Source organism: Globicephala melas, chromosome 12 (assembly GCF_963455315.2).
Source record: "Globicephala melas chromosome 12, mGloMel1.2, whole genome shotgun sequence".
In the NCBI taxonomy this organism is placed as follows: domain Eukaryota; kingdom Metazoa; phylum Chordata; class Mammalia; order Artiodactyla; family Delphinidae; genus Globicephala; species Globicephala melas.
Genome location: NC_083325.1, coordinates 42,776,078 through 42,791,023, shown reverse-complemented (window position 1 = coordinate 42,791,023; position 14,946 = coordinate 42,776,078). Strand labels below are relative to the sequence as shown.

General features: G+C 37.9%; 1 protein-coding gene across 7 annotated transcripts in view; it reads left to right on the top strand.

The window, feature by feature from the left end:
- The window catches only part of CCDC85A (coiled-coil domain containing 85A), a 198,940-nt gene extending 184,334 nt beyond the window's left edge, over positions 1-14,606 (top strand). For 2 of the 7 annotated variants that reach the window (XM_030877277.3, XM_030877276.3), the window contains one exon: positions 12,662-14,603. In XM_030877277.3, the coding sequence (XP_030733137.2) occupies positions 12,662-12,711 (50 nt within the window). In that variant the 3' untranslated portion in view covers positions 12,712-14,603. Of the gene's footprint in view, positions 1-2,783; positions 2,883-12,661 lie in introns of all 7 variants that reach the window. The other 5 variants (XM_030877278.3, XM_030877281.3, XR_011377911.1 and 2 more) reach the window with 5 other exon arrangements.
- The last annotated feature ends 340 nt before the right edge of the window (positions 14,607-14,946 follow it).

The window sequence follows — 14,946 nt, the reverse complement described above, 5'->3', positions numbered from 1 at the left end:
TTTTTCTTTACCAGTAATGAGCTTTCCAATAAGTAAAATTAATAATAAGCAGTGTAAATATTTACCTCTCTGAGAAGAAACGGCAGGCAATAAAAATCTTAAAAACTGAGACAGTTCCTTGAAGTTTCATCAGTTCCAAAGTATAAAACACTGTCCTCCAAATTATCTATAATTCCTAACATGTAGCCTTGGTCAAACCTTTCTGAGCCATAAAGTAAGTAGAGTGCTTCAGTCCTGCTTTTGCCACATGGGTTTCAACGACTTTTCTAAAATTGTTTTGGTTTCAGAATGACTTATCAACAGCCTGATGATGCACTCTTGTGAAGGGGCCCACGCTTTCCTTGGCATGCAGAAAGCAAAGAAGTAGATGAGAACTGCAGAATATTTACTTGAGGATGACTGTTTTAGCAGTCGCTTTAGCTGCCTTGTTATATTTTGCTGTAACTTAGATGAAATGAGTTTGCTTCTCTCAAGCACATACTGATTGGGCACCGCCCTGTGTCTGGGCTGCTGGTTTATCAACTGGCTTGCTCTCTGCGACAGCATGTGGATACTGTTTAGTACGAACAGCATGCTAAAGAAGCTGTTACTTTAGCGTAAATCAGGCACTAGCGATCTGAAAAGCATTTCCGAAACGGGAAAATGAAGGAGTAGCTTCAATCCTGTAGTATTAGTATCTGCACATACTCCAAAGGCAACACGCTGCCCTGCTTTCCAAACTGTTTGAAACCTGTTTCAGCCTATTGCCTTGTGCAATTGGAATCAGATCAGTGCAGTGGGTCACATTGCCACCATTCCCGAATTTCTCAAGGCAGCTGTGTTAGTATGGCCTAAAAGGAAGGGGAGGGCAAGGAAGAGCTATTCAATTTTCTCTGAATTCATTCTCTAATTTTCATCTAAAATTTTATCTCGAGAGGAAGATACTATGTTTTAATCAGAACACGTTAAGTGTCCTCACTTGGCCAATGGGTAATGCCAAGCAACTGAAGCATCTTGATTGGGTAACTGGAAGCTCTTGAATATAGAATAGGTTCGCTTCCACGAGTTGAAACAGAAATATGTGCAAACATAGCCTCTGGGAAATGCAGCCTCAGAACATCTCAGTGTAAAAAAAGGAAATGTAGCCACTCAATGTTTTGTTTTTAAAAGCTACCACTGTAGAGCTGATTTATATCATAAGATTGTTCTGTTCTGAAAGGAATAGTCAGGACAATGGCTCCTTTTCTCATCTTCTGATAAGTTTTTTTTAAATGTCTAGGCTTTAATAAACTCCACGGTCATAGCTGTGGGGAAAGCGTTGTTGTAAGCCAGTGTGAGGAGTTAGCCCACTTGTGATAACACCACGTTTTTCTTGCTTTAAAATTCCTAACTATTAACTAGAGCTTCACTTCCTTTAGTAGAAATTAACTGAACTTAAGTACACTTCTCTGAGGTACATTATAAATCGAATTTGTAGGCAAATGAGCTTGTTCCAGGAGTTAAGTTTTCTGTGAATATTCACTGAGCATCGTCAGTGATTTCCTCTAAGTATAAAAAAAATGTGAACTGACTCTAATATGAGTTGAGTACCAGGATGAGGCTTTCATTTACCACTGTCATATCCTTCTTTAAAGAAGTAGTACCTACAGAGTAATAATGGCCAGAAGTTTTGAGTTAATGAGAAAGTAGTTTGTGAGATTATTTATTACAGATTTGAACTCGGGTAAATATTGTTGTAGTCTCAGTATCCATGAACTCGACATGAAGGTCCCACTTTGGGCCTGAGTTATTTATTTTGGTCCACCTGTTTGTTCATTGGTGCAAATTCTCAGGTGACGTCTTTAGGTGTGGCTATCAGCACTGACCATGATAACAGCAGAACCAGGGAGCTTAGCAGTGTTACAGTTCAGTGTGGATTCTACAGGAGCTTTTAGAAAAAGGTTTTTTTTTGCTACATCAATGATTTCATTTATAAGCTGATGTAAGCTGATGTAGAGAAAACTAAACAGCACTCAAAGCGAAAGTTTTGCCCTCTTTTTTACTACAGAAAGTATTGACATGAAAATTTTAAAGACATTTTGAACAGAATTTTATTCTCAATCCATTTAGTGATAATTTAGAGAAGTAGAACCTAAAATCGTTTAAAAGCGTCTCATTCCCAGATGAAAAAATGAAAAATATTTAGTGTTGCTCAAATATTTTCACAACTGGGGAGCCATTGTCTCTCTTTGCTTCTGTCAAAGAGCTGTGGCCTAGTCCTTTCCTAGGCACCAGAAACATGGCTAGGAAAGAACTGTGAGGTCACTAGTGTTAATGTTAACAAAAAGTTCTTATGCTACATATTTCTGGGTTCTGACCAGTTTCAGCTGTGACTATTACCTTTTTTAGTCATTTTTTTCTTTAGGCCGTGTCTACATATCATCTGGACTGTTGAGCAATATAATTAATTAATTACATGCCAGTCTTTACAATGGAGCAAGAATTATTGACTGTCTCCAAATGGTTGACAATCAAGTTTATCTTAATGACCAAAGTAACTAAATGCATCTAATTGTTAATGAATTCAATTGACTATTAGTGATGCAATAGATTGCTCTTAATGGCCATTTGAAAATCAAGTAGGATTCAGATAGCTTTCAGAACAATCAACTCTTTTAAAAGATTTTGCCATATGCTAATCCACTCTGATATGCAGACATGGAGAAAACTAAAGGTTTTTACAAAGTGGAGCGCCTTGATTTTTATTCATAACTAACAAGTTTTTTTTCCATGTGAAATTTGCTTTTCTTTTTCAACAAATCCAGGTCTTGGATGTTCAGGAAACTATAGATCGTCAACAGGGTAAAGAGTATGAACATGACCTTAGTGAGACAGAAAAAGCTATAGTCAGAGAAATGTGCAATGTAAGTTTAATGTGCTTTATTGTGTATTCTATGTTGAAAACCTCATCATAGCTTAGTTATTGCTTCATGAATACATTCTTTTTAAAATGCTGGCCAAATGCCTTTATATTTTTATGTGAAAGTAAAACCAACCTTCCCTTGATTTTCTTTAGTAAATTTTATTGCAGTTTTATTAACACAGTAATCATGTTGTAAAATATTCAGGTAAGCAAGAATCAGCCAATTTCTGTGTTGCAGAATGAATTGTGAAAGTTTTTGAATAAATTTTCTAAAATGTTACTAGTTTTGATAAAATAAGTTTCCATTTCATAATTTTCTTTAATTATGTTTAAAAACCTGTGATAAAGAAAACACAACCTTCTTCAGATTATTTGTAACTAGGGGGAAAAAATCCCTATCTTAATAGGTAATATTTGCTTAGTTCTTCATGCATATGATATGTGTGCTCCTGTCATGCCAAGCAGTACCTTTACCTCTCAGTGGTTGATGCAAGCTCAAAATAGGAAGAGGTAAGTAGATACGAACTTAAGAGAGAGTTAGCTACACAGAAATCTACCTTATGAAGTCATAGAAAAGCACAGTTTAAAAAAAAAAAAAAGACATGCTATTTTCACAGTGCACAGCCTGTGTAATTTTAGTTTAGTAATATGCTTGGATGTATCATTTGATCAAGACTATAATTTGTGAAGCTTGTTAAAAAGCTAAGTAGAATATGATAGGGGAAGACATTTCTTAAAAGCAAAAATTCATGGCTGATTATTTTAAGCACTGATTTGAATTGGCTTTATACTGTACTTTTATCCCTCTAGTCTTTGTTCATTAGGGTATCAAAATTGCTTGGAAATACCCTTCAGCTTTAGGCTATTAGCTATCTCATTTATGTACCTCCCTGAGGTGTTCCTGGAATCCCGTAAATGTTAAAGTAGGTCCCATGGGCATTTTAACACTCTTGCCCCAGCACATATAGGCTCCTGCTTGCTTGTGTTGTGGCTGCTTTCCTTTCCTACATATCTGTTTTTGTCTGTTTTCAAAAGGTCGTTGGTTCTAGATGTCATAATTTCCTAAATGCATCACTGTTCATCTTCTGTAGCTTTTTGCCTGTCCTTAAGGTTTTCAATTTGAACATTTCCCTCAGATAAATTTTAAAGTTCAGACATTAGGAATTGTAAAACTAGAAGGGAGCATAGAAGGTCACACCTCCAGTGGTTCTCGAAGAGTCATATGAGGCTCCTTCATAATTCAGAGGTCTGGGTTTCACCCCAGATCATAGGCAGTTGGGTTAGGAAGTCCTCGATAAGAACCCCATACTTGCATTTTATATTTGAAGAAACTAAGATTCTGAAACTAAGTTACTTGCCCAAATTGTTCTCTAATGAACAGTGAAGTCAGATGTATACCCAGATTTTCTCTGAGGACCAGCCCTTTCCACTTTCCCAAGTGTAGTTAATCTAGGCACTGCCACTGCCATTTTCTTCCCTCAAGAATGAAAATCAACGTATTGGGCGGCCCAAAAATTTCGTTTGGGTTTTACTGTAACATCTGGTCAGAAAAAACCAGAACGAACTTTTTGGCCAACCCAATAGCTTGCAGAGGAGACCATCTCCATTGTGCTTAATGGCAGAACGTCTGTAAAACAGCAGGACTGTTTTTTGAGGAAAGATTTTTAGATATTAGAAAAGTTATTTCTGAGTCGTAGAAGCAACCCACTAATGAATTGGATCTTGATAAGTTTTGCATTGATTTTTGCTCACCTGTATTTCCAAAAATCCTTCATTGTCCTCTTCGGGTACCTTCAGAAGTTTTCTAGGGCATCTTTTATCACCGAAATTTGAGAAAAAAATGTAGTTCAAATCTGATTATTAGCACTCTTATATTTGGAAACTATTTAAAAGCTAAGAGAAAAAATTGTTGATTTAAAATATTTGTGTCGAGACGAGGGGAAGAAGGTGGAAAAGTAAGGCGCGGAGATCACCTTCCTCCCCACAGATACACCAGAAATACATCTACACGTGGAACAACTCCTACAGAACACCTACTGAACGCTGGCAGAAGGCCTCAGACCTCCCAAAAGGCAAGAAACTCCCCACATACCTGGGCAGGGCAAAATACCTGGGCAGGGCAAAAGAATAAAGAATAAACAGAGACCAAAGAATAGGGACGGGACCTGTACCAGTGGGAGGGAGCTGTGAAGGAGGAAAGGTTTCCACACACTAGGAAGCCCCTTCGCGGGCAGGGGTGGCGGAGGGGGAAGCTTCGGAGCTGCGGTGGAGAGCACAGCAACAGGGGTGCAGAGAGCAAAGTGGAGAGGTTCCTGCACAGAGGATTGGTGCCGACCGGCACTCACCAGCCTGAGAGGCTTGTCTGCTCACCTGCTGGGGCAGGCGGGGCTGGGAGCTGAGGCTCAGGCTTCGGTCGGAGCGCAGGGAGAGGACTGGGGTTGGTGGCATGAACATAGCCTGCAGGGGGTTAGTGCGCCACGGCTAGCTGGGAGGGAGTCCAGGGAAAAGTCTGGACCTGCTTTCTTCCCTCTTCGTTTCCTGGTGCACGAGGAGAGGGGATTAAGAGCACTGCTTAAAGGAGCTCCAGAGATGGGCGCAAGCCGGGGCTATCAGCGCGGACCCCAGAGACAGGCATGAGACGCTAAGGCTGCTGCTGCTGCCACCAAGAAGCCTGTGTGCGAGCACAGGTCACTATCCACACCCCCCTTCTGGGGAGCCTGTGCAGCCCGCCACTGCCAGGGTCCCGTGATCCAGGGACAACTCCCCCGGGAGAACGCACGGCACACCTCAGGCTGGTGAACGTCACGCTGGCGTCTGAGGCCACAGGCTTGCCCTGCACTCCGTACCCCTCCCTCCTCCCAGCATGAGTGAGCCACAGTCTCCGAAGCAGCTGCTCCTTTAACCCCATCCTGTCTGAGCAAATGACAGACACCCTCTGGTGACCTACACGCAGAGGCGGGGCCAAATCCAAAGCTGAGCCCCAAGAGCTGTGAGAACAAAGAAGAGAAAGGAAAATCCCTCCCAGCAGCCTCTGAAGCAGCAGATTAAAGCTCCACAATCAAGTTGATGTACCCTGCATCTGTGGACTACATGAATAGACGAAGAATCATCCCAAATTGAGGAGGTGGACTTTGAGAGCAAGATTTATGATTTTCTCCCCTTTTCCTCTTTTTGTGAGTGTGCATGTGTATGCTTCTGTGTGAGATGTTGTCTGTATAGCTTTGCTTCCACTATTTGTCCTAGGGTTCTATCCATCTGTTTTTGGTTTTGTTTTCATTTTTTAAAAAAATTATTTTTTCTTAATTATTTTTTATTTTAATAACTTTATTTTATATTCTTTCTTCCTTTCTTTCCTTCCTTCCCTCCTCCCTCCCTCCTTTCTTTCTTTCCTTGCTTCCTTTCTTTTTCTTTCTTTCTACTTTTTCTCCCTTTTATTCTGAGCTGTGTGGATGAAAGGCTCTTGGTGCTGCAGCCAGGAGTCAGTGCTGGGCCTCTGAGGAGGGAGAGCCAACTTCAGGACTCTGGTCCATAAGACACCTCCCAGCTCCACATAATATCAAACGGCGAAAATCTCGCAGAGATCTCCATCTCAACACCAGCACCCAGCTTCACTGAACGACGAGCAAGCTACAGTGCTGGACATCCTATGCCAAACAACTAGCAAAACAGGAACACAACCCCATCCATTAGCAGAGAGGCTGCCTAAAATCATAAGTCCACAAGACCCCAAAACACACCACCAGACGTGGACCTGCCCACCAGAAAGACAAGATCCAGCCTCATCCACCAGAACACAGGCACTAGTCCCCTCCACCAGGAAGCCTACACAACCCACTGAACCAACCTTAGTTACTGGGCACAGACACCAAAAACAACGGGAACCATGACCATGCAGCCTGCAAAAAGGAGACCCCAAACACAGTAAGATAAGCAGAATGAGAAGACAGAAAAACACACAGCAGATGAAGGAGCAAGATAAAAGCCCACCAGACCTAACAAATGAAGAGGAAATAGGCAGTCTACCTGAAAAAGAATTCAGAATAATGATAGTAAAGATGATCCAAAATCTTGAAAACAGAATAGACAAAATGCAAGAAACATTTAACAAGGACCTAGAAGAACTAAAGATGAAACAAGCAATGATGAACACCACAATAAATGAAATTAAAAAGACTCTAGATGGGATCAATAGCAGAATAACTGAGGCAGAAGAACGGATAAGTGACCTGGAAGATAAAATAGTGGAAATGACTACTGCAGAGCAGAATAAAGAAAAAAGAATGAAAAGAACTGAGGACAGTCTCAGAGACCTCTGGGACAACATTAAATGCACCAACATTCGAATTATAGGGGTCCCAGAAGAAGAAGAGAAAAAGAAAGGGACTGAGAAAATATTTGAAGAGATTATAGTTGAAAACTTCCCTAATATGGGAAAGGAAATAGTTAATCAAGTCCAGGAAGCACAGAGAGTACCATACAGGATAAATCCAAGGAGAAATACACCAAGACACATATTAATAAAACTGTCAAAAATTAAATACAAAGAAAGCATATTAAAAGCAGCAAAGGAAAAACAACAAATAACACACAAGGGAATCCCCATAAGGTTAACTGCTGATCTTTCAGCAGAAACTCTGCAAGCCAGAAGGGAGTGGCAGGACATATTTAAAGTGATGAAGGAGAAAAGCCTGCAACCAAGATTACTCTACCCAGCAAGGATCCCATTCACATTTGATGGAGAAATTAAAACCTTTACAGACAAGCAAAAGCTGAGAGAGTTCAGCACCACCAAACCAGCTTTACAACAAATGCTAAAGGAACTTCTCTAGGCAAGAAACACAAGAGAAGAAAAAGACCTACAATAACAGACCCAAAACAATTAAGAAAATGGGAGTAGGAACATACATATCAATAATTACCTTAAATGTAAATGGTCTAAATGCTCCCACCAAAAGACACATTGTCTGAATGGATACAAAAACAAGACCCATTTATATGCTGTCTACAAGAGACCCACTTCAGACCTAGAGACACATACAGACTGAAAGTGAGGGGATGGAAAAAGATATTCCATGCAAATGGAAAACAAAAGAAAGCTGGAGTAGCAATTCTCATATCAGACAAAAATAGACTTTAAAATGAAGACTATTAGAAGAGACAAAGAAGGACACTACATAATGAACAAGGGATCGATCCAAGAAGAAGATAAAACAATTGTAAATATTTATGTACCCAACCTAGGAGCACCTCAATACGTAAGGCAAATACTAACAGCCATAAAAGGGGAAATCGACAGTAACACATTCATAGTAGGGGACTTTAACACCCCACTTTCACCAATGGACACATCATCCAAAATGAAAATAAATAAGGAAACACAAGCTTTAAATGATACATTAAACAAGATGGACTTAATTGATATTTATAGGACATTCCATCCAAAAACAACAGAATACACATTTTGTCAAGTGCTCATGGAACATTCTCCAGGATAGATCATATCTTGGGTCACAAATCAAGCCTTGGTAAATTTAAGAAACCTGAAACTGTATCAAGTATCTTTTCCAACCACAATGCTATGAGACTAGATATCAATTACAGGAAAAGATCTGTAAAAAATACAAACACATGGAGGCTAAACAATACACTACTTAATAATGAAGTGATCACTGAAGAAATCAAAGAGGAAATCAAAAAATACCTAGAAACAAATGACAATGGAGACACGACGACCCAAAACCTGTGGGATGCAGCAAAAGCAGTTCTAAGAGGGAAGTTTCAAGCAATACAATCCTACCTTAAGAAACAGGAAACATCTCAAATAAACAACCTAACCTTGCACCTAAAGCAATTAGAGAAAGAAGAACAAAACAACCCCAAAGTTAGCAGAAGGAAAGAAATCATAAAGATCAGATCAGAAATAAATGAAAAAGAAATGAAGGAAACAATAGCAAAGATCAATAAAACTAAAAGCTAGTTCTTTGAGAAGATAAACAAAACTATAAACCATTAGCCAGACTCATCAAGAAAAAAAGGGAGAAGACTCAAATCAATAGAATTAGAAATGAAAAAGGAGAAGTACCAACTGACACTGCAGAAATACAAAAGGTCATGAGAGATTACTACAAGCAACTCTATGGCAATAAAATGGACAACCTGGAAGAAATGAACAAATTCTTAGAAATGCACAACCTGCCAAGACTGAATCAGGAAGAAATAGAAAATATGAACGGACCAAACACAAGCACTGAAATTGAAACTGTGATTAAAAATCTTCCAACAAACAAAAGCCCAGGACCAGATAGCTTCACAGGCGAATTCTATTAAACATTTAGAGAAGAGCTAACACCTATCCTTCTCAAACTCTTCCAAAATATAGCAGAGGGAGGAACACTCCCAAACTCATTCTACGAGGCCACCATCACCTTGATACCAAAACCAGACAAGGATGTCAGAAAGAAAGAAAACTACAGGCCAATATCACTGATGAACATGGATGCAAAAATCCTCAACAAAATCCTCAGCAAACAGAATCCAACAGCACATTAAAAGGATCATACACCATGATCAAGTGGGGTTTATTCCAGGAATGCAAGGATTCTTCAATATATGCAAATCAATCAATGTGATAAACCATGTTAACAAACTGAAGGAGAAAAACCATATGATTCTCTCAATAAATGCAGTGAAATCTTTCGACAAAATTCAACACCCATTTATGATAAAAACCCTGCAGAAAGTAGGCATAGAGGGAACTTGAGCTCATGCAGCTCAATAACAAAAAAACAACCCAATCTAAAAAAATGGGCAGAAGACCTAAATAGACATTTCTCCAAAGAAGATATACAGACTGCCAACAAACACATGAAAGAATGCTCAACAGCATTAATCATTAGAGCAATGCAACTCAAAACTACAATGAAATATCATCTCACACCGGTCAGAATGGCCATCATCAAAAAATCTAGAAACAATAAATGCTGGAGAGGGTGTGGAGAAAAGGGAACACTATTGCACTGCTGGTGGGAATGTGAATAGCCACTATGGAGAACAGTATGGAGGTTCCTTAAAAAACTACAAATAGAACTACCACATGACCCAGCAATCCCACTACTGGGCATATACCCTGAGAAAACCATAATTCAAAACGAGTCATGTACCAAAATGTTCATTGCAGCTCTATTTACAATAGCCAGGACATGGAAACAACCTAAGTGTCCATCATCGGATGAATGGATAAAGAAGATGTGGCACATATATACAATGGAATATTACTCAGCCATAAAAAGAAACGAAATTGAGCTATTTGTAATGAGGTGGATGGACCCAGAGTCTGTCATACAGAGTGAAGTAAGTCAGAAACAGAAAGACAAATACCGTATGCTAACACATATATATGGAATTTAAGAAAAAAAAAATGGTCATGAAGAACCTAGGGGTAAGACGGGAATAAAGACACAGACCTACTAGAGAATGGACTTTAGGATATGGGGAGAGGGAAGGGTAAACTCTGACAAAGTGAGAGAGTGGCATGGACATATATACACTACCAAATGTAAAATAGATAGCTAGTAGGAAGCAGCCGCATAGCACAGGGAGATCAGCTTGGTGCTTTGTGACCACCTAGAGGGCTGGGATAGGGAGGGTGGGAGGGAGACGCAAGAGGGGAGAGATATGGGGACATATGTATATGTATGACTGATTCACTTTGTTATAAAGCAGAAACTAACACACCATTGTAAAGCAATTATACTCCAATAAAGATGTAAAAAAATATTTGTGTCACCATGGTAAGTTATATATCAAAAACACATAGCAAATATTGGAGATTAAAGAAAAATACAGATTGTGAGACAGTTTCATAGTTTGTAAGAAATAACTTACGTAAGATTATGAAACCTATTAGAGGAACTATGTGCTTTTACAGTAACGTCACAGAAATGTAAAGCTTTCTCAGAATGTGATAGCCGTTAAAAGACTCAGAGCTTGTTTCTTCTCAGTGTCTGGTATTCTTTCTGGAGATAAGTTAACATCTATACAATGGAAAGACTCTTCTTCACAGCACCAAGTGCTTTTATTCTCTTCCCAAGCTATACCCCAAACATACACTGCCCTCTAAGAAATAGTAAATCTATCTTGTAGTCTTAGTTATCTTAGGTTTGTCTGTTTGGCTGTTGTCAATTCCCTGAGAACAGTTGAAATACTTGACTGGTCATCTCAGATACCCACCTGTTCTGCTTTCAGTTAATGAGTCACTACTCTGTGTCCGCCTTAATATTCTGTATCCTTGGCTTATTTCAGAGTCCTGCCTTCTCTGAGTTTCCTTTCACCACATAGTAATTTCAGGGTTAAGGCCCATTGCATTCTACATTTGAATACTTGAAGAGGGGTTGCACTTTTGAGTTGTAATCATCTACTGCCTTACGTCCCTGATCATTTGGCTCTATCCTCTGCTTCTAACCAAGACATCAAAGCGTTCCGGGTAGATGTAATTATGTATACCATTTAAGGGCTAGAAAGGCAAAGTCCATAGCATTCCTTGGCTTCCTGATTCAGAATTTGTGCCTCTTCAGTCAGTGTACTGAGAAATGACACTTTCCTAGCTCCCTTGGGTACAATTTGAGCCATCCATTGCTATATCATTCCTTTCCAAATAGTTAAGGACCATACTACAGTTCCTTTCAAACATGACAGTATCTCCATCACATAGTTGTGCCTGCTAAAACAGAGAGACTAATAGTTACATGGGCTTTGAAATGAAGGTAGACAGAACCCTATATATTCTTATGTAGTACTGTGAATAGTACTTGGCTTCCCTGGAGTATCTGCTCTTTTTAAAAGAGAAAACAGAGAAACACAATCTATGAATAATTAATGAGCCAACGGGTTTGTATTCATGTTAGAGCAATGTAAATTTTTGTGGAATTAATCTGATCATAATCCTAATAGTGAAACACTCTAAGAGGGTTATGACTTACTGTGTGTTTCCTAATTAATGTTAGTATATTGGTATGTCGTTGTTGAATTCAGTAACAATTACTTATTAATCTCACCTTTGGCTACTGTCCCTTTAAAATGGACCAGTTTTTAGCATATTGTAGTTGTATCTGTTTTAGTGACTCTTGAATTTATTCTTATCTTTTCCCTGCATCTGTATGCTTTCTGTTGTGGTAATCCGAGATACCATATTGGGTAGCTAAGATTTATGATAACTGAGGCCCCCATTTCGCAGGGGAAACCAGGGAACTCTACCACTGACCCTTAATGCTACCACCTCAGGGACTTTAAACCACTAAGGACAATGAAGGAGCGTTTGTTCTTAGCTATTTAACATTTTGGTATCCCTTATTTTAGAGGTATAATATAGGAACCAGGATGATTTTGCTCATGTGTTCTTAATTCTGGCTAGATATTAGAATCATGTTGAAAGCTTTTAAAACAAAAAATAGATGACCATACCTGTCTGAGTAACTCCCAGTGTGCAGTGTGCAGCTAGAGTTGAGGACCACTCTCACAGCTAGTGTAAGCTGGCACGTCATTCTTTAATTCTGACCCTGGTTGCTAACAAAGCGTCGTAGTCCCATCTGTTGAGCAGTTCTTGTGATTTAGAAACTTGTATCACATTTCATTTTGTGTTTGTGTTTGACAAAATATGTGAATATTTTGTCTCTTGTCTTATATTCCTTTTTGTCCCTCTCATAGATTCCCGCTTAGAACAAAAAAACATATACATGTCTTTGTGGAAGAGGACAATTAAGATGCTTACTTTTTTTTCTTAAGGTTGTATGGAGGAAACTTGGAGATGCTGCAGGTTCGTGTCCTGGAATTAGGCAGCATTTGTCTGGAAACCAGTACAAAGGACCCATGTGAGAAGGACTCTCTTTCAAACATGACATCACCACTGCCAGAGAGACAGAAGAAAAGAGTGGATTTTCACAAACCTGGACTCATGGAATAACATGGAGTGATTGTACATTGCACATATTTTCTCTCTAAAATCCTTAGTGTAACTCAAGTTGTATTTTGTCTCTCACTTCAATGTTCACAACAGTCAATCTCAAACAAGGTAGCTTTGAAAATCACCATTTTGGTACCAATATTTTCATTAGAACTAAAAGTTTTTGACTCTTCAGATGGAAAATTGTAATTGGGAAACCTGCATGATTGGAAGAGTCCAGTAGAGCCTCTGTGGTTTTGATAGAATTGAATCATTGCATATAATGGTGGGAGTGTTCTACCATATTGTTCAAGATAAGAGGTGGTTTCCAGCTTCCCAAGTTGGAGAGTTGGTCACCTATTATATTTTAGTTAATAAAATACTAGTTCCTGATGCATAATTGATTTGAACGCAAGATAAGATTAGGTTTCTGGGATTTCGTTTTGACTTTTGAGGTGCTAAAAATACCACATAGATTTTCCTTACCAGCTAGGAGGGTAGCAGGACTTTGTCAAGTGCTTATCAGCGAGTACCATTTATTTTAATCGATCAAAGTAAATATATCTTTTCTTTTCATCTTAATGTATTGCTCATGAAGACACATCTTGGGAACACATCAACCTCCATCTTCAGTGTATTCATTAATGTTAATATTAACAGTTTCAATTAAAGAACAAGCAAACAATTTTTCTAAGTGTTTCCAGCCGTGAGATGTTAATTTCTACAATTTAATTTCTAGACATGCTGTTATACTTAATAAACTTTCTGTAAACTTTAAAATATTGCACTGCATTTATGAAAAAAGCTTTCTTAGCCTACAGCAGTTATCTAACATTTTATGAAACTGACGCATGTCCTTCATTATTGAAGCTAAAAGCTCTTGTTCAGATTGCTTGAGGTTTGAAAAGGAGGTGTGCTAGCTTTGCTTTGCTTTCCTTATTTTTGGTGTATATATATATATTATATATATATATATATATATATATAAATAGACTGTGTATTGGAAATGCTATGATAGGTATTTTGTGTTTATCCAAATGCAACGATAGTTTCTTGTATGAATGTGCAAGAGGCCTGTGAACGAATGCTAACTTTATATTGTAGTTTAAGATTATAAAAGTAGGAATGCAACAATTCCCAGTTTTCTTCTAAATTACTTAGATTTGATTCATAGCAGATATTCTGTTGTTGCTCTTGTTTTTAAACAGGCTCATTACACATGTATTAATTGTCATTGGTGAAGGAATTGTTACACTTTTTTGAATGTTATTGTGATGAAAAAGCAGCCCTCTGGTCTCAGAAAATATTTATGAATTAATTTGCTATAGAATTCTCTAATTATTGTAATTGGGTTACCATTTAAGCTTTTCTTTTAAAATGTTGTATATTTTAAGAATATTATTACTCTATAAAAGAAAATTGCTATATTTACACCTTCTCTTGAAAAGCCTTCATCATTAAATTGTTGTATTCCTACACTCTGAAGACATTTAAAACAAGCTTCTGTGCCTGCAGTAGAGCCTGCAGAAGCTAATACAAGGAACACTGGTCTTTTGACAAAATACTTGTGTAAATTTTGATACTGTATTAAAACTATTTTTTTAAAGTTCTGCATAAAATTGACTCATCAAGTATATGTGTTCATCTTAGCAATGATAATAAATTATTTAATCTCAGTGGTTTTTTTCTCCAAAATGTTTTTCCTAAATGGAGATTTCTGATAGTCACTAAATATCATATTACTCCTGTATGATGACAGTAATGTAGTAATACAGATGATTCATTATCTTAAATACAAGACAAAGGCATGTTTAAATATGCGCTTAATGAGGGATTTAATATTGAGATTCCTCAATTCATTATTTTCTAGTATAATGTAGTTAAAAATTTAGAATATTTAAGAATATTTAAAAATTAGTTATAAACTCTTTCCCTTGTTCTTCTAATTCATATAGAATAAGATTAAACTTCAATTATTTATTATTAAAATATTAGTAATCACAAGAAAATACACCAGAGAGAAAATATTAAAGAAATGGAAAACTCGGCATCTGTATTTAAGAAGCTTATACATTATTGGGGAAAGATAATATACACATATGACCAAGACGTAAATTAGAGAACACAC